Source organism: Pogona vitticeps, chromosome 3, assembly GCF_051106095.1.
Source record: "Pogona vitticeps strain Pit_001003342236 chromosome 3, PviZW2.1, whole genome shotgun sequence".
Classification (NCBI taxonomy): domain Eukaryota; kingdom Metazoa; phylum Chordata; class Lepidosauria; order Squamata; family Agamidae; genus Pogona; species Pogona vitticeps.
In genome coordinates this window covers 167,320,199-167,339,863 of record NC_135785.1, presented here as the reverse complement: position 1 = coordinate 167,339,863, position 19,665 = coordinate 167,320,199, and the positions used below count along the sequence as shown (strand labels likewise).

The 19,665-nt window shown below is 41.0% G+C and overlaps 1 protein-coding gene across 1 annotated transcript in view; it reads right to left on the bottom strand.

Moving 5' to 3' along the window:
* Nucleotides 1-5,643: 5,643 nt before the first annotated feature.
* TMEM255B (transmembrane protein 255B) overlaps nt 5,644-19,665 on the bottom strand; it is a 66,220-nt gene continuing 52,198 nt past the window's right edge. Inside the window, exons 5-9 of the mRNA XM_072994582.2 lie at nt 17,914-17,994; nt 12,505-12,590; nt 11,513-11,672; nt 7,877-8,020; nt 5,644-7,370 (exon numbers count right to left, since the gene is read on the bottom strand). Of these exons, the coding sequence (XP_072850683.1) occupies nt 7,203-7,370; nt 7,877-8,020; nt 11,513-11,672; nt 12,505-12,590; nt 17,914-17,994 (639 nt within the window). The 3' untranslated portion in view covers nt 5,644-7,202. The remainder of the gene's footprint in view (nt 7,371-7,876; nt 8,021-11,512; nt 11,673-12,504; nt 12,591-17,913; nt 17,995-19,665) is intronic.

Below are 19,665 nucleotides of genomic sequence, written 5' to 3'. Positions count from 1 at the left end.
GCTGAAATACTGGACAACACCAGCAATCATTACATCAGACTGCACAGGGAAGCCATTGAAATCCACAAGCACAAGCACAGTTTCAACAAAAAAGAGGAAAGTATGAAGCTCAACAAAACTTGGCTCCCAGCTATCAAACACACTACGTGCAAAGGGTCAACAAACTCTACCCACCCACAAGGACAGGGGATCACTACACACAAAAGACCAGCTAATGACACCCATCAACCACAGGAACAGATAATCTCTTCCCCTTAGCACAACAATACACCCACAGCAGTAAACACTAATCACCCATCTACAGGAAAAGACAAAAGCCTATCTCACAGCCATAAATACTGCACTTCCAAGCCAACTACACCAGAGTACAGGTTGCTGTCCTCTGAAGATGCCGGCCACAGAGACTGGCGAAACGTCAGGAAGAACAACCTTCAGAACACGGCCAAAGAGCCCGAAAAACCCAGAACAACCACTTCTACACTACCTTCCCTTGGACAGTCTTGATTTCTCCCTTCAGTGAGTTGCTAACAGTGAGGGCATTTGCACTACTGAGGCGACACAACGGAAGTTAAACACTTGCTTCACAGGCAGTGTCTGTGACCCACTGAAAAGATTCATGGTGCTGTATCCTAGCTATTACTCAGGGAAAGCCGGCAAATATATGGTCTAGCTCACTCTGAACTGCATGTAGTCCATAGACTACAATGCATCAGAAAATGGACTTTGTTGTGTGGCAAGTCCTGATTTTCCTTGCATTTGCTGGTGATGTGCCAGCAGTGGAGTTTTGCTTTTAGATCAGGATTTGGCTGCACCAGACAGACAGCTAAGACTTATTCACACACTTCTCAGTATGCATGACAAGGTAAGCCTGAAATAGAGGTAAGTAAACATGACTTTATTGCCTTTCCTGACTAAAAGGCTGAGCACTGTAAGATAGAGTCTGAGGCAAACAGATGTACAGCTTTCCACTGCAGTGGCAGACCCTTAACTTAGCATCCACCCTTATCAGCATCTGGCAGTCCTCCAGTATCAGTGCATATGCTTTTTATGAGGTCTTTCAGGGAGGTTCTGTCCTAGCTGAATGTTTGTGTAAAGCAGGGGTGGGCAATGAGCTGCAACAGATACTTTTGTAGTCCCAAGGTCCACCAGAGATGCCCCCGCTGTTAAAAACAAACCAAAAGTGTGTGGGAGGGGGAATGTCAAAAACTCTTATTTATTTTCCTGGAGGTGTCAGCAGGTGCAGTTCTTGCACTGGGGATCAATGAAAGGTATTTTAAGCCACCTCTGAACCCCAAATAAAACTGATAGTACTCATCTGTCCATTTCCTGTTCTCATTTAAGAGAAAAAAACCAGCCTGAGAACAGTGATTTCTGGGCCTTGGGTAGCTCACAATGGCATCTTTGGACAAATATTGTTGAATGTAAGTTTCTTGGGACTATCATAACAAATGACCTGACTTGGAGTGCAAACACCGCTGCGTTAATCAGGAAGGCACAACAACGGTTGTATTTTCTAAGGATTCTTAGAAAGCAACAATTGACTGAGAGTTTGTTAACCACCTTCTATCAGAGTTCGATTGAGAGCATATTATCCTACTGTCTCTGTGTATGGTTCACGAGCTGCACAGTGGCAGAGAAAAAGGCAATTCAAAGGGTGATTAAGACGGCCCAAAACATCATTGGCTGTTCACTCCTCTCTTTGGAAGAATTGTATAAGAACAGATGTAAGAGGAAGATATCTAACATACTGAAAGACTCCTCTCATCCGGGATATCAGCTCTTTAAACTGTTACCATCAGGAAGGAGATTCAGGGTATTGAAAGCAAGGACAAGCAGATTCAAGAACAGTTTTTACCCAAGTGCAGTATTGAGTTTAAATGCGGGGCCATAGGTTTTTGGTGGAATTTTAATTGCTGAGAGAAAACGGGGTATCTATATTTGGATGGTGAAAGTTGTGTATATTTTAACTTTTTTTTGTAGTGTTGTCCAGTTTTACCTTGGGGAAGAGCACCTCATTTCGTTGCACCCACTTGTGAGCGCAATGACAAATAAATTTCTTATGTTTTATGTCTTATGTCTTATATTGGCTCTCCCCCCGCCCCCAGCCTGCCAAAGTTGTCCATCCCACATTTGCAATGTAGGCACTGCAAACTGGCCAACATTTTCAGGCTTCTGAAGTTGCATGACAAGTGAATTAAATTGAAAACATTGCAAAGGAGATCCAACAGAACAGTCAGGAACTGTTATTTGATCAGGTTCCCAATAGTTACCTTTTATTTTATTTTCCTGCATACTCAGAAGCCTGAAAACCTTGACCAGTTTATAATTGGTGTAACAATCAACACTGCCCCCAAAAAACTATGTTCTGTTTTATTTGGTCTTTTTCCAGTACCTTCTGACTCCTATACTTACTGCAGATATCTTGGATTTAGTTGTTTTGGACTAGAGATGGGGACAAATTTTTAAAAATGGCAGTTAGTTTTGATCCGTTATTCATCAAGGTTAACAGATCAACGAATACGAATATTCGATGGATCGATTTGTTGATTCATCTGCACTTTAAGCAGTTATAACACTGGTCCCCAACGACCAAGAGACACCAAATTTGCAGGGCAGCTTCCTCAGACACTTTCCTACAACTCCCGAAAGTTGGCGAACATTGGATTATGGATCCCCGAGTTATATAGTCACAAAGAGGATCCCCCCAGGAAAGCTCCCCCCAAGTACTTAGAGACTCCAGAATCACAACGGAGCTTCCTATGTCTTTCCCCAATATGCCTGCCAACTTTGGTGAAGATTAGATATCGGACATCCCAGTTATTCACCCACAAATTGAATCTCCCCAGGAGAGTTTACCTCATGGCACAGAAGCCCATTCTGCCTACCGGCCGCCAATTAACTGATCAGAAGCCAATAGGCAGCCACCCACACACACAGCCAGCCACCTCAACAGCCCACCACCCACACCCCCTTCCTTTCCCTACCTTATCCCCCACCCCACTCCCACCCACACCCCTTACCTTAATAGCTGCTGCCAAGGTCCTCCATCAGGCCTTCACAGTGTAAAAAGGAAGACTTGCTGCCCTTTGCAAAGATGGCGGCTGTGGCTTCATTTAAGGTAGGGCAGCTGCAACTGCCATCTTTGCAAAGGGCAGCCTGGATTCTCTTAAGGCAGGCTAAGAGAATTCAGGCTGTCCTTTGTAAAGATGGCAGCTGCAGCTTACCTACCCTAAATGAAGCTGCAGCTGCCATCTTTGCAAAAGGCAGCCAGTCTCCATTTTTACATGCATGCCTCTGAAGCCAGAAGACCTTGGCAGCAGCGATTAAGGTAAGAGAGTGGGGGTGGGGTAGGGTGGGTCCTAAGGTAGGGAAAGGAAAGGGGTGGGGGATAGGCTGTGGTATTGGGTGGCTGTGTGGAATGGTGGCGGCTGCCTTTCTGCAGCCGATCAGTTGATCGGTGACCGGTAGGCAGAATGGTGTTTTGTTTTTGTTTTTCAATATGAAGGACAAGTAAAAACAGGTAAATATTCCTTCTTATTCATGGGGGGTCTCTGGAACCCACAAATACAGATCAATGAATATTTAACAAATTGGCTATATTTGTCGGAAAAGGCGATTCATTTTTATATTCCTCCCCATCTCTACTCTGGACTAAGTAATATTTGAAGCCAAGAGCTGACATCAGTGAGTTGCAAGCAGAGCTTGGGAAGTTACTTTTAAAAGGTACTTAGTTACTGTTCACACCTACTCACTAGTTAGCTACTCGCTTGAGATTGGCAGTGTGTGTGCGTCTCCTATATGTGGCTATTTTCTGGCTTAAATTTTGTTTTCAGCTCATCTGGGTCTGGAGCTTTCTGTCACATTAACTGGCCTAATCATTGTATCAGTTATGAACAGGTTAGAAATAAGGTGGAAGGATCAGCTAATCTTACTAGCTTTTAATATGGAAAAGGTAAAGGTTCCCCTTGACAATTTGTCCAGTTGTGTCCGACTCTAGGGGGCGGTGCTCAGATCCGTTTCCAACCCATAGAGCTAGCGTTTGTCCGAAGACAATCTTCCATGGTCACGTAGCCAGCGCGACTAGACACGGAACGCCGTTACCTTCCCACCATGGTGGTACCTATTTATCTACTCACATTTTGCATGCTTTCAAACCGCTAGGTTGGCGGGAGCTGGGACAAGCGACGGGGGCTCACTCCATCACGTGGATTCGATCTTACGGCTGCATGCCTTCTGACCTTGCAGCACAGAGGCTTCTGCGGTTTAGCCTGCAGCACCACCACGTCCCTTTTAATAGCAGACCATGTAAAATGGTTCCTACACGTTCTTTTCATTAATCTGTATATAACTTGTACCTAACTTTTACTGTGGATTCACTCAAAATAGGATGTTGGGTTTTGTTTGATCCTGTTTGCTGAAAGTATGAAGTATGTTAAATGCCCCCTGGGTTATGGTTGGCTTATGAGAGACTTAACATTACTTGCACACAGTAGATAATGAAGAGCTTTATAGAAGACAACAACCGAATAATCCCAGTGCAGTGAGTTGATTATGCAGTCAGTATACAACATTTCAGAAGTGGTGGAGTAATAAAACTATGACAGTAGTCAGGACATTCTTGTAAACTTGACCTCATACATATTCATTTGCGTCTTCATTCTCTCAGTGAAGGAGGGAGTGAAGAAGTCACATGCCCTTGTTTTCCCCTTTCACTTAATGTGAATAGAGAATGTGAAACTGGGAAGGAATGTAACAAAAAATGTGGAGAAATAACCCTAATCAAGAACAAACCTCATTACTAAATAACTACATTGACATGGTTCCCAGAAACTGCCATCTGATGGATAAGGGGTATAATTGCAGTCCAATGGCTGCCTGAAAACAGAAGTGTATGATATCAGGTTGTTTATCCTCCTGCTTATGGGCAGAAGTGGTACTATCAGGCAGTTAATATAAACAAAAGTGTCACTGCTTCATGGCAAATTAAGTAAAATATAAATAAACAATGATTTCTCACACACTCATCAGAAGAATCAGTGGCAGCTGCAGAAGCATCTTATCCAAGGCCACAGATAAAGAAGCAGTTCCAGAGACTAAATAATGGATTTCACTTTAGAAAAGCTAGCATGGATGAGCTCTGTTTAGAAATAGTCTTCTGGGTGTCTTAGTATGCTTAAAAGCTCTAAAATGCTTTTCATTTTATTTTTATTTTCACTTCTCCCAACTCAGCAATAACTGCACGGGCAAACTGACAAGTGTGTTCAAAGCTCCAGGTTCAGCAAGAGTCAAATAACCTCAAACAGTATATGTGAGAATTCCAAATTAGAAATGTGCAATAAGTAGTCTGGGGGTTCAGTATAGTATGTTCTAGACCAGTGGTGTCGAACTGTGGCCCTCCAGATGTTCTTGGACTTCAACTCCCAGAAGCCTTCACCACCACCTCTGCTGGCCAGGATTTCTGGGAGTTGAAGGCCCAGAACATCTGGAGGGCCACAGTTCGACACCACTGTTCTAGACTCTGAAACACTCTCATTATGAGTGTTGGGCAAAGGACCTTTTTAATCCACACCTCTTCCCTATGAAGAGTAATAGAAACCTTTAATAACCATTCTCTTATTATGCACCACTACATGACTTGCTAAATTTAGAGCATACAGAAAGGATAATTTTATTTTCAGTAGTAGCATTAAATACTATACAACACAAACTGTTCAGACAAGACAATAATCCCAAAACTTTTAAAATATTTTCATCTTTCATTATTTACTTTTTGTTCATAGTAAATCAATATATTATCTTTTCTTTTTGTAACCTCTATGGATTGAAAATACAGATATATTTACACACAGCATATTTTATTATAAAATAATCATCACAGTCTTTTGGAGGACCCTTTCATCCAAAAGAAGACTTTAAATAAATAAAACTCTCTTTCTCTCACTGAGATAGCTGGCTGCATAGAACTGTGCCAGATCTAAATTGGAAGTAAAATAATATACCCAACTATGTATTGTGCATTAAGGAAATGAAATTAAGCTGCAGAGGTCTTAAACCATTATTAATATGTTGTCTATTGGTATTGGACAATGAATATTGCATGCTTAGCTGAAATACACATCTACATGCCTAGTCTGTTAATGAAAGATGGACATTCCTATCTCTCTTGCAATATAGATGCTCATGTGCATTGCTGCGATCACAATCTGCCAATCACAGACAAAATAGTAAACTGCTATTTATCACTGGGTGAGCAAAACACAGCCCTCATGTGGCCCTTGGAGCCCTGCTTCTTTTTTCAAAAACATGCTGCTAAACTGGTGGTGCGGTAGCACAACCTCTAAAGAAAACCTCAGTTTAATGCCAAAATAAGATGTGAAGAGTATATGGGCATGACTTAAAAGATTAACTGTGCTCCTGAAATGCCTTGTTTTGCAATATTAAAATGTTTTGTTCTCCAAGTAGATGTGGAAAACCCAAAAACAGGTTGTGCAGCAAGGATGGGAATGGCTGGTTGTGGACTGCAGTGGCATTCTGAGGTGCAGCAAATGTGATCCACAGACTAACTGAAGTTCCCTGTTTGTGATTTATTTTTATGGGATCATGGCCTTCCCTTCCCACCATAAGACTACAATAAGGATATTATTATTATTATTATTATTATTATTATTATTATTATTATTATTATTATTATTATTATTATTATTATTATTATTATTATTATTATTATTATTTTGCTGCTTTCTTTCGTAAGCCACAGTTTAGCATTATGTTTGAACCGGAACAAAAATAGTTATGTACAAATCTGGAAAAGACAAGAACTTCAAATTGTTGTTTTTGAAAGGCAGTAAGAAACCTCGAAGCTTAAAAGGGTTTGTTCTCACACTGATAAACCATAGTTTATTGTTACAATTGTGTGGTTCTCTGGATCTGGCCTTGCCCTGGGCTGGAGTGTGGGGTAAAGAGAGGTATGGGAAACTGAAAAAGTAGGTTTTAAAAACTGCATGCAGTATTTGAAAGACTGACTAAGAGACATGTCTGCCAACTTTTCACTCATTTTCCTTCTGCAATTATTTTGATTTGAAGTAGGCAAATATCATACCACACAAAATGAAAATTTTGACTGACTGCTCTAACCTAGATAGCTCACATTTTGACAGTGCTGTTTTTATTACACCTACTTTCTGCTGATAATACTCTCTAAGCTATGGTACGTACGGTGGGGGTTTTTCACCTGACAGGAAATACGCAGGTGTATATAATGGAGGAGCATTGGGAGGAACGCCATAGGTGGAGCTGGTCTGAGGTGGAGGCTGGGTGTCATCAGATAAAGAGACATCAGTAGATGATGATGTTGGGAAATTGCTGGTAGGCTGTAGCAAGACAAAACAAAAACTTCCAGATACAGTACTATTGAAGTGCAGTGTACAAAGTAAAGTATGTACGTAATGTATAAAAATTAAATAATAAACCAGCATAGGCAGGTGCACAGATACACACTCATGCCCATCAACTTCTAACTCCTGCAAATGTGATTTGTCTGTCCTTCCCCCTCCCCCCCCCCGTGCATTGTATAGAGCCTACGGTATAGAGACTGTACATGTTAAACTATAGTGGCAATAAGCATGTTAGATACCTCACTGCATATGCAGACACATGCAGGAGAGAAGCTATTTCTTCTGACATTGAAAATCTATACAACACTGATCAGCAAATAACAGTTTTGAAAGAGATGACAATAGTCTACTGGCACCAGATCAGAACAAAAAAAATCTCTCTCTCTCTCTGTCTTACATGCGCATACAGAGCACTTCTGTATTACAAATGTAACTGATTTACAGATAGAATAAAGCAAAAAGGTAGAATTTGTGTACTGCACCTGAAGGGGCAAATGATAAGATGAGTAATGGGGAACAGCTGCTGCAGAAGGACAAAATCCAGCATATGTCAAAATCTGCTGGGTTGGATTGTAGAGAATCTGTGGTGGAGGAGCAGAGCTGAAGGTAGTACGGGAGGCTGGCACCTGTGGAACATAAAAGCTGAATGAATGAAGTAATTGGTTCCAAAGCCCAATGGTGATACCTATCAGATATATTTTCCACTGCAACATGGACAACACCTGCACAAGTTCATATCTATAAGAAGTGTTATTCAAATTGTGCATATGGGGAAATCAAGGCATTAAACTTTGTCCCCTTCTTTTACCACCAAAGATATTCAATTTAATTGGCTTCAAACCCGTTTTCCCTTTGTTTCCTACAAGGTCACAAACCTTTAGTTTAATAGGTGGTATGAACAGCAAGGCCACATTCCTCAATGCACTTTACTACATGTAGGGATATGAGTTCTTGGGTTCAGTGCTCTGGGCTAAATCCAATTGTTAGTCCCAGCTAGTGTAGATCCACTGAACTAGTGGGATTTATCCTGTATAAGTATTGACTTACAGCTCTGTAGTTGACTCCACAGGCCTATTCCCTAATTGAGGCCAGCAACTGGATTTAGACTCATAAAAAGGCACTTCTGACTCACCTGTAGCAAACAAGCCTGGCACAATCATCTGCCATGAATTTTTGAAACTATAATTTCTCTGCGCTATCGACAAGGCATCAGTGCATGCCTGATGAAGTGGACTTTGATCCATGAAAGCGTGTAGATCGATTTTTATTAGTGGTCTAATAAAGGTGTGACTTGCTCCTGTATTGTAGTGTGTAAGAATCACATGGCTCTTTTGAGTTTTTTGGTGGAAATAAGGTATCTCACACAAAGCTAAGCTGCTGAAACACTGCTGACATCAGAGAGTTTTAAGATTATCATTGTATACAGTTGCTGCCTTGGGTCATTTTTTTAGGATAAAAGTGAGATAAAAATATTTTAAATAAATAAATGATGAATAAATACAGCTTTACAGCTAAAGGTAGTGGTTTCTGAAGGAGGTTAATGTTATGGCGCCATGCAGTTGGACTGCCTTATTCATTTTCTGTGCTTCCTAGGTATTGTCCCTTTTACATATAACATTACCCTCTTCGCACATTTCATCTTCCTTGTTTACCTTGCGATTCCTGATAAGGAGGTGAGAGATAATTGAAACTTAAGGACTGGGCACACACTGCTGTTTGAAATCTAGTTATACCGGAATTGTGTGCAGCTTCAGTGTGCAATCCTAAGGATTTTAGGAATAATCTGGAGTGCAACTTAGGTCATGTTGTGTATTAAAATAAAAGAGAAAGTGAAGGGGCAAGGAATCCACCTACATGAGTCTACAACAGGTACCACAACAATAACATCTGAAAAGTTGGGGGGAAAAGTTAGATATATTGACAGCTTGGGACTAGAAAATGATGTCTCTCTCTCTCTCTCTCCCAACTCATTCCATGAGCCACATCTCCCTAAGAGAATAATAGAATAATGAAGCTGGAAGGGGCCTATAAGGCCATCGAATCCAATCCCCTGCTCAAGGCAGGAATACAGATCATGGGATACCTGCCAGGTGGTTGCCTAAATTTCTCTTGAATGCCTCCAGTGTTGGAGCACTCGCCACTTCTCCAGGTAATTGGTTCCATTGCCGTGCTGCTCTAACACTTAGGAAGTTCTTCCTGATATTCCGCTGAAATCTGGCTTCCTGCAACTTGAACCCATTGTTGCATGTCCTGCACCCAGGGATGATTGAGAGAACAGATCCTGCTCCCCCTCTGCATGACAAGTTTTCAAGTACAGTATTTGAAAAGTGCTGTCATACATACAGACATTAACTAGTCAGATTGTTGGCAATAACACAAGCCATTTAATTGAGATAAAGCAAGAGAAGAGTCAGGGGTTGTTTCCTGCTCCCTGAAAGCTATTAGAGAATATCCGCAATAATCTGCTTTTTAAAAACTTGCATATTGTCCTTCAATGTGAAATGAGTCATTAAAAATTGGAATTGTACATGCAGTTCTGCACTGGCACGCAGTTCATGATCTTCATGATCTTCAGGCACGGCTTTGCCGAGAGGGCCAGTCGGTCCAAATGCTTGCCAGCGGTTCCCCAAAGTGAGGCTTCCTCGGCACTCTTCTTTGCTCCGAGGTTCGCCCGCGTGTCGTGTGATGGATGCTGTCAGTTCCCGCAGGAAATTCGCCCCCGGAAGAAGCGGGTGCGTGCAATAATAGGGGCGGCTTCGTGGTGACTTCTGCGTCGTGTTTGGCATCCACAGGACATGTTAAAAGGCGGCAAAAGTTAACAGAGCCGCAGCTGCTGCTCGTGGAAATGACAGTGTCAGTAGGGAAACCTTTTAATAGGTCCTGATGAGAGTCCTGGGCAATTCTAGGTGACAAGACAATCATGCACTCTACATCCTAGATATTATGTGTGACCTATTGGGAATTCTGGGGCTCCCAGTATGCAGGGATCAATATTCAGGGGCATAAGGAGAACACAATCATTGGTTCTCATTCACAGGTATAGGTTAACCAAAATCCTAATGGACTTGTCCACCAAAGCTAACATTAAAGAATTAGTCTTTAAAGTGCCAACACGTTTTTGTCTTTTTAAACTCTTTTTGTTGTCGTTTTCACCTACAAAAATCCTAATGTACAGTATTAGTCATTACGATCCCCTCTTAGACACTCTCAACTGTGGGGAACAAGCCTTGTATACGTATTATTGCTGTTCTTGTTTGATTATTATGTATTTGTCTATGTTTTATTATTTGATTTTATATTTGGAAGCCGCCTAGAGTGGTCCGGTGGGCCAGACAGGCGGGGTATAAATTAAATAAATAAATAAATAAATAAATATAAATTCATGCTTCCCCATGCATCTAAACCTAGACTCTAGATCAGTGGTTCTTAACCTTTTTGAAAGAAACGCCCCCTTGAGCCATTGAGGAAGTTATCATCGCCCCCCTCCCCGCGGTGATGATTTCTTTCTTTCTTTCTTTCTTTCTTTCTTTCTTTCTTTCTTTCTTTCTTTCTTTCTTTCTTTTTTTCTTTCTTTCTTTCTTTCTTTCTTTCTTTCTTTATTTATTTATTTATTTATTTATTTATTTATTTATTTAAGACACTTAAATCCAATGACCCCTGAAAACAAAATTAAATTCCAAGAAAATGAAATGCCCCCCCAAAAAGTAACATTTAATGATTTAGTTGCAAGTGAATTTTAAGACGCAGAAAAGAAATATAAAAAGGGCATAAAAACAAATGCAGGAACTAAAAATTTCAAGACAAAAAGGCTGAAACTAAATTAAAATTGGAGGAAAATATATATTCATGCACACTGTAAAAAAGGGTGCAGCCATCTTCACAGGTTTGGCTTGCTCCAGCGCCCCCTCCCGCCCCCTTCTGCTCCAGCACCCCCACGCCGCCCCTTTTCGTTCTACCGCCCCCCTGAAAAATGAAATCGCCCCCTGGGGGGCATTATCGCCCACGTTAAGAACCACTGCTCTAGATGACACTTATGATTTCGCCAAAAAGGAACCTCTTGAACGTTCTACACTAATAAATCCATGAGTATGAAATGTCTTTAGGCCTTGAAGACTCACCACATCTTTAAATGCCCCAAGTATGGCTGCTGTGACTATGCCAAGAAACAATCCAATGATGTTCAACACAGTAGAGGACCAGAGCAGCCGATATAAGTGAACCACATCCTGGCAGCTGTTCACACCAAGGAACTCATAGTAGCTCGTAGAGTGTTCTGAGCTGGCGAGAAGGGAAGCGATTGCACCACATCAGCAAAAATTTATGAAGGGGAAAAAATGTCAGCATCCCGAATCTTGCCCAATCAGGTCTTGCCTAAGATGCTTGGTTATATTAAAAAAAGATATCAAGCTATTAAAGGTTGTGATGGAATTAATGTTTTAAGGCATGAAATGCTGAATAAGCGGAAAGGCAGGCAGAGTTTCACATCTGTATTTTAGTTACTGTGAATGCTTAGTGCCTATTGGAGAAGGTGGGCCAGAAATTCAAATCAGAAAAAAAATAATAACATTCAAAAACAGTCTATGTCTGCATTTAAGAAGTGGCCTGAGTGGCAAAATAAAAAAATAAAAAGAAGGGGGGGGTCAGTGTAAATTCTGGGCTTAATGCAAAGCCAAGGGCTCTGATAGAGAACAGGCGTGATCACTGGAGCTATGACAGCAAAACCCACATTTCTTGCGTTAATGCTGGCAGGCCACCGCTGTCTTTTCTGCGCTGAGCTTGTGTTTAGTAACAGCCTGTCCGATTTGGAGGAGAAGAGGCCAAACTGAGGCATTGTATTGGCTCTGGGTTGTACTACATTCAGCAACTACTCCTGGGAAACTATTGTTTCTCTCAGCTTTTATGGAGAGCACTATAAAGACATTCCCTGGGGGGAAACACAGACTGTGTATGTGAAGGCTTCTCCTGCCCTCCCCCAAATGCTGGAAAAGCCTTCTTACTGGCAAAAACAAGATTTTGGATATGCAGCATTCCTCAGATTACATCAGACTGTTTTTCCTGCAGTGGTTTGAGAAGCTAATCTTAGACCTCCTGCTGTCTATTAAGTACTTACTTTTCACAATTGTACAAATCACAGCAGTAGCAGGTGTTACTCTTCACTTTCAGCTGACACTTGTTGTTTAAAGAGTAACATGTCACCTGAAGAGAAAAGAGAAAGCAATAGGTTGTTATTCTGGCTTGTGGAAGTTCAGGACACTAGTTTAGATAAGGATTATGGCCAAAAAATTTTTAAAAGGTGCTTTGTTCTAACTACAGGCTGGATAGCTCAGTGAAAGGGTGATCAGAGAGGCATTTGTCCTGTGATTTGGTCCAGATTAGAGACTAGCTGGTTTACTCTATTTCCTGGAGGCCACACAATGTGTTTGCCATCGTGAAACAGCTTGTTCCTGATTAATGCCTTCTTGCATCTTTTTGGGTCTCTCCATTTTGATTTAGTTCCAGTGTGTGTGATCACTGGGGTCAAAACAAAGCAGATGGCCTACTGAGAAACAGGAAGCTTCCTTCCTGCTTGCTTTGAATGCATCGCTGATGCACTGTATCAGTTAGCAACAATTCAAAAGACTTGGAAAATTTACCATTTCTCAAGATAATTACTGTAAGTGGCTTAAGAAAGTATGGAGGAGAGAATAGGAGGGTTTTTGTTTTGTTTTGTTTCCCTTTAAAGGGAAAGAAGAACAGTCTAGATTGTGCTAAACAGGGTCATTTGTGGTGCAGTGTGTTCAGTCTTTGCATGTTGATACAATGATTGCCTCACATGACATACAGCACCTCAAAGTGTGCCTGTTTAGCATGATGTAGACTGATCCAGATTAGGATAATTGGGCCATCTAGTTGCACATGGTGTTGGATATCTGACTGCAGAGTCAAAGGTTGGGAGCTTGATTCCCCACTGTGCTTTCGGAGAGGAAAATCACCCTGTGTAGCTTTGGGCAAACTGCACAATCCCAGGTTTCCCCCAAAAGAGAGGAATGGCAAATTACTTCCAAGTATTCTGTACCTAGAAAACTGTGAAAAGGGTTGCCATATGTTGGAATCATCAATGACAGCATGTTATTATCATTAGCATTATCATCTGTCCTGAACTAGGAGCTGTTTTTTTTGGGGGGGGGGGAATCCTATGTACTTCCACCTTTGCAATATAAATTTTCACAGATATCACCCCTCCTTCTCTCAGAAGGTGTGAATTTGGTGCCAAATGCACTTTCCCCTAACCACTGTTCGTTCCATTGTGTTGGGGAACTATTGTGTGTGGGAAAGAGCACAACAGCCTCAAAAGAACTACTTTTATAAACTGAAGTACTGTGCTCTTTTTCAGTAGATGAGACAAATTAAGTGAAAATGGCCACAAAACCTGGTGACATATTAGGGGAATAGCTTTGAATCATTTCAGAAACAAGTTAATTTATACTGTATTTTAATATACTAGAAGTGGTCATAACTTTCCCAGGATCGTACAGAAATATCAAGTCTGGTACTTCCTTATAGGAATAGAATTGCCACTATGTGTGAAAACGAATTCATATATTGATCTACTCCACCTTTAGGCAAATGAGGGAGGGGAAGGGATCTAGCAAGAAAGTTTTGTGTTCTCAGTGGACCACATTCAAGCCTCTGCTCAAAACAATGGCCTTATCTATAAGAGACACACCTCTGTCAAATATACAGGTGAAATAGCACATTTTAAGAATATTAAGAATGTATGAGTAGGAAGAAAGTAGTCTATTATTTTGTAATGGAAATGCAACATCTAATTTTCAATGACACTAAGGCTGTGATTACAGTGGCAAGCCAAAGAGGAGTGATTTGGCTCTGCTGTGGTTTGATTTGCAGCCTATCTTCCATTTCAGTGTGCTGTGCATGATTACACTAAGGCCAGATTGAACATAGTGTCCCCAAATGGATGGTGCAATCTGCATTTCAACCCACTGTTCGTTCGTTCGTTCGTTCGTTCGTTCGTTCGTTCGTTCGTTCCTTCCTTCCTTCCTTCCTTCCTTCCTTCCTTCCTTCCTTCCTTCCTTCCTTCCTTCCTTCCTTCCTTCCTTCCTTCCTTCCTTCCACTGTTGCCACCTCTTTTGATCCTTTTATGGTTCATTGTTAAGCAGCTTTCCAAAGTTCTTCACATTGTACACAGAAACGCATATATCACAGAACCATATGTAGTCTTCTATATTTCATCGGAGTTGTTTCTATTTTATAGTGTGAAGGTGATCTAGTGCTAAACCAGCATACCAACGCAATGACTCAGCACTAGACCTATACTATGAAATACAGTATACACACATACATATATATATATATATAAATCAGGGACACTCAGGGGAAAGGTCACAGGGGCAGGTGTTCCTACAGTCCCTAAACATCATGTCCCAACTGCCTACATAACCACATCATCACCCACAAACATGCCCTCTATCTTTTTGCAGAAGGAAATAACTGATTACATGGGGGAAATCTGTTTGAATTATTTTGGCCTGAAACAACGGCAGAGAAAAATTCAGGGCTGGACTGATTCAAACTGGCATTTGCACTGTGTGATCAGTTTTTTTTTAAAATCCAGTTCTTCTATTTTATAACCAGAGCAAATCCCACAGTATATGACTGTGTAGTTGTAACCTAAATCTACTTTCAGTTACCAGATGGGCAAATACTTGTATTGTAGCTTCCTGGAAATTGTGTGTGACATAGTAAAGGTCAAAGGGGTTTGTCTAGGTCAGACAGTACTTCTTTACATGAAGAGTGTTGCCTGCTACCCTTAAAGAGATTGTGATATTAATTCCACTGTTCTTGACAACCACTGTGGGAGAGTGTGGCAGTGCAAATCTAGGCACTTACACCAGTGACTCCCAACCTTGAGTCCCCAGATGTTCTTGGACTAAAATCTCCCAAAATCTTCATCGCTCATTGTGCTGGCCAGGATTTCTGGGAGTTATAGTCCAAGAACATCTGGGGACCCAAGGTTGGGAATCACTGGCCCAAACCCATTTCAGTGTCAGTTCAGGCCTGGATTCTCGACCAAATGACCTTGGTTACCCTTTATCAAAATGGGGGAGAGCAAACCTGTTGTTCTTGATCTCTCCATTGCTTTTCATACCATTGGCCATAGTATCCTTTTGGACTGGCTCAGTGGGTTGAGAGGTAGGGGGCATTATACTTGCTGCTGCTTAGAGGGAAGGTTCCAGAAAGTGGCACTGAGAGAATGGTTCTCACCCCAATGGCAGCTGCATTATAGCATACAGTACCTCCATGTTCAATGTTATTTCCAGTATTGTTTAATACGTGCATCAAGCTGTTGGGAACCAGTTATAAGGAGATTTGGAGCAAACTGTAATCTATTTGCTGATGATACCCAACTCTGTTTCTCTGTCATTTCTGGACAGTTCTGGACCAGGGCCTGGATGCAGTGGTGGACTAGATCAGTGGTCCCCAACCTTGGGCCTCCAGATGTTCTTGGACTACAACTCCCAGAAGCCTTCACCACCACCTCTGCTCCAAACACTTTAATTTTAGGCACATGTTGAAAACATACCTATACATGCCAGTCTTCTATGCATAGCTCAATGTACCTTCTCTGTTACAGATCACATAAATATTGCATGTATGTACTGTATATGTGGGGGGTGTGTGTGTGTGTGTGTGTGTGTGCATGATATGCGTTATGTTCTTGTACACCACTCTGAAATTATGAAAGTGAAGCAGTTTACAAATACTCATTCCTGTAGGAAGCAAATCATTTACTAAAACAGGGTTGTTCATTTTTTCACATACTTTTCTTATTAAAATGTATTTTTAGAGAAGGTAGCTGTGTTAAAATATAGCAGTTAGTCTTTAAGGCACCACAACATTTTTGTCTGTTTTTCAAATTTTTCTTTTGTTTTTACTAAAATGTATGTAACATACTGCCAATCACACAGTTTGATTTGACTTTCGCAGTATGAAAGCTGTGAGATTTTAAAATGCGAATATAGAACTGCACAGAAGTGTGCTCATTTCTCTTTGAATATCACGTGTATCTGTTTGTTTTGATCCCCTAGTTGCATCATAAAGTGTTTTGAAAGTCCACTTTATATCCAAGGTAGTTTCCCCCTTAGCATATTTTGTATGTAATTCTTTGAAACCTGTCTTACACCAAAGCAGAACATTAGTTCATCAAGCCGACTTAGTGTTGACAACAGTGGTCTTGATGGACCGAAAATCTGACTCAGTACAAGAACTGTTACATTGCTATGTATCTGAAAACGATGGCCACTGAACTGAGTATCTTTCCATATGCAGAGCATATACTCTTATCACTAAGCTACAGACGCACCCTTAAACTGCCTTAGAACTGCTTCATATAACATTATTTTCTATGTAGTTATCCCACTGGAATACTAAGCACACAAACCATTAAGTCCTGTTTGAAATATACACAAAACCACTTATTCTTTAAAGAATAACCACTTACATTTTTAAATGTTGCATCATTTGAAAAAGGATTGGAGCCCTACCCCTATATATTTTAAATATTTTAAGCAGCTAAAAATATACAGATATATAATTTACTCATGATGTACAATATACCCATTTTCTACTTAGATATTATGCCAGGGTACTATAAACAAGCCTATCAAGAAAAATTATTAATTGAATCTATTGTCTGAGGTATGTTCTCAGGGAATTCATGATCACTCCATTGCAAGCAGTGGAAACTGGCCCTGCACATATCTTAAGAGCCTAAAGACAGCCTGACAGTGAAAAACTTCAGAAGTCAGAGAGTATGGTTTCAGCATCCTGCTCAGGTTTTATGCTGTTTGCTGTCACTAGCATGCATACTTAATATGCATAAGTGTGGGTGATGTGAAAAAAATATTTCTTAATGTGGACATTAGATTATGCTTGGAATTTTAAGATTACATAGTGACATTTTGTTCTGTTTTGTGTTTTATTTGCATAGAGAACTCTTCTGCTGAGAATTACAGTCTGCATGAATGTCCTGCAATAATGGGAACAAAAATATTTCTTCAGGTTAATGTTTCAGTCAGAAATCCAGCTGCATATGATTGTTCCTGCTTTAGGATTCAGGATTCAGAATGGTGACAAAAATTGCAGTGCAAATGGCAGACAGTCTTTGATTATGTCAGTTTATAACATAAGAGAGTTGTAGTTTGGGCCCCCAAATAATCTTATTAACTTAACCTGGATGCAGATGACAATGTGCCACTCAACAAAAACATGATCTGAAAAAAATACCTACATCTAATTCCAAGGGGCCATTGTGCAAAGTGGACAGAATGGGAATAGCTTTGATTCCAAAGCAAATATTCTTGCTGCAAATACGATAACCAGCTTGTAGGTGCTCAATGGGGAAAACGAATCTTCAGTAACAGAGTGCTGTAACTAGAAAACATTTATACCTCCAGTCATATTGTAAAGAAACCGTTAATTTTTAAAACTACAGATTAACTACATTTTAGTTGCTTACCTCTGTCTGGTAGGCATCATATAAGAATCCTACTCCACTTGAATAATACTGGCACCTTTTGTTATATAAAGGTCTAGGCTCCTGCAAGAAGTAGAAGAAACAGAATTACAAAAACCTTGACAGAAAGGCAATAAGACAGGAGACCTAACCTCATTTCAAAAGACATGTTTCAGAGTTATAAAGCCAATTGGAATGTTCTGCTATATTTCCCCCTTTTTCACACATAGTTGCTAGTTTGGACACAAGTTAGAATGGACTGCATGGTGCAAGAAGTATTACACACACTGGAAAAAATAACAAGGTATGGGTTAGATCCAGAAACTGCCCTCCATGAGTAGATGGGGTGCACTCCTGCAGAGTATCTCACCAAATTATCCAAACCATGTGTGCAGAATTGTCAGGGGACTGGAGGATGTGCTTATGGGATGAACCAGAGATGGCAAAGTTATTTTTTCACACTAAAGCTTCCAGAATGCCCCAACCAGCACAGCCACTGCTACACAACTTTCCCCATGCCTAGGGTGAAAGAGACAGGTGCTCTTGCTTCCTCAAGTTCAATCCTAGCACCCAAATGTAGATCCAGCCCTATATTTTTATTCAGGATGAGGGACAAACTTCACTTATCAGTTCCTAAGCACCAACCACAATGCAGTTTAAGATGCATTCTCCCGCATCCCCACCTCTGAAACACTGTGCAGCCAGATTTTAGTACAGGAAGCCAATAAACCCCAAGGAATTTCCATTCCAATTAATTTGGCTGAGTGATATGTTTTAGCCAGACTCATACAGGTGTTCGGATTAGGTTTACATAGCTCGTTGTGTCTAACTGACAAGGTGCTGGGCTGCATCTCATTTGCACAACTGGGTGTGTAATCGGGCATGTTACCAAATTTAGAATTGAATTTAGTCATTGGCTGAGAGTTAGTACAGTACATAGTTCAGTGCTATTGAGAGGCCAAGAGAAGAAGCTCTTAAGGCTTCTCATTGCATAAGCCCCAGCAGCCTGGAATAAAACTCTACCTCCTTCCAACCCATGCCTGCTCCACTTTTTGGAGGTGTGTCCCCATCTCAGGTTTTGGCTCCGAAATGTCAAGGAAATGGGATGATGCAGCACTAACTACATCAGTGGCCACCATTGGCGCCTAGTGGAGCAATGCAGACTACACACAATGGCCTGACTATAAATGCTGGGTGTGATCCTCTCCACGGAAAAGGCATGAAAGAGCCTTTATACAATAGACTCTTCACTCATGATAGCTTTTTTCACTACTGCCCACTTTTACAACCACTCCAACATTACCAAATTCATCCCCCTCCATGCAGAATCCAAAATTCAATTTTACAACCTCTACAATTGGCACATTGACATCAGGAAGCTTGGCAAGAGAGAGAGAAAAGGAAGGATGGAGGTAAAGGAGTGGAAGAGAAGGAGCAAGGTAGATAGTCTAGGACAGATGGGGAAATGGACAGGACAGTTGATGCGTGTCAAAAGTAGCAAACAAGACAGCAGAAGGTGGCGTGCTAGAGAGAGGGACACAGAAAGAGCAAGAATGTGGGTAGAGCATCCCCAAGAGAAGAGAGGAGGGTGAAACTGACGTTTGAGAATTGTCTAGGAGTCAAACCTTTATTTCAGCCTTGCCCGAAGTGGGAAAGGAAGATTTGGCTTAACATCAGCTCACTTTATGACTGTCACTAGAGAAACCATAAGTGTAGGGGTCTGCTGTACAAATCTGAAAAACTGTAGTGCCAGTC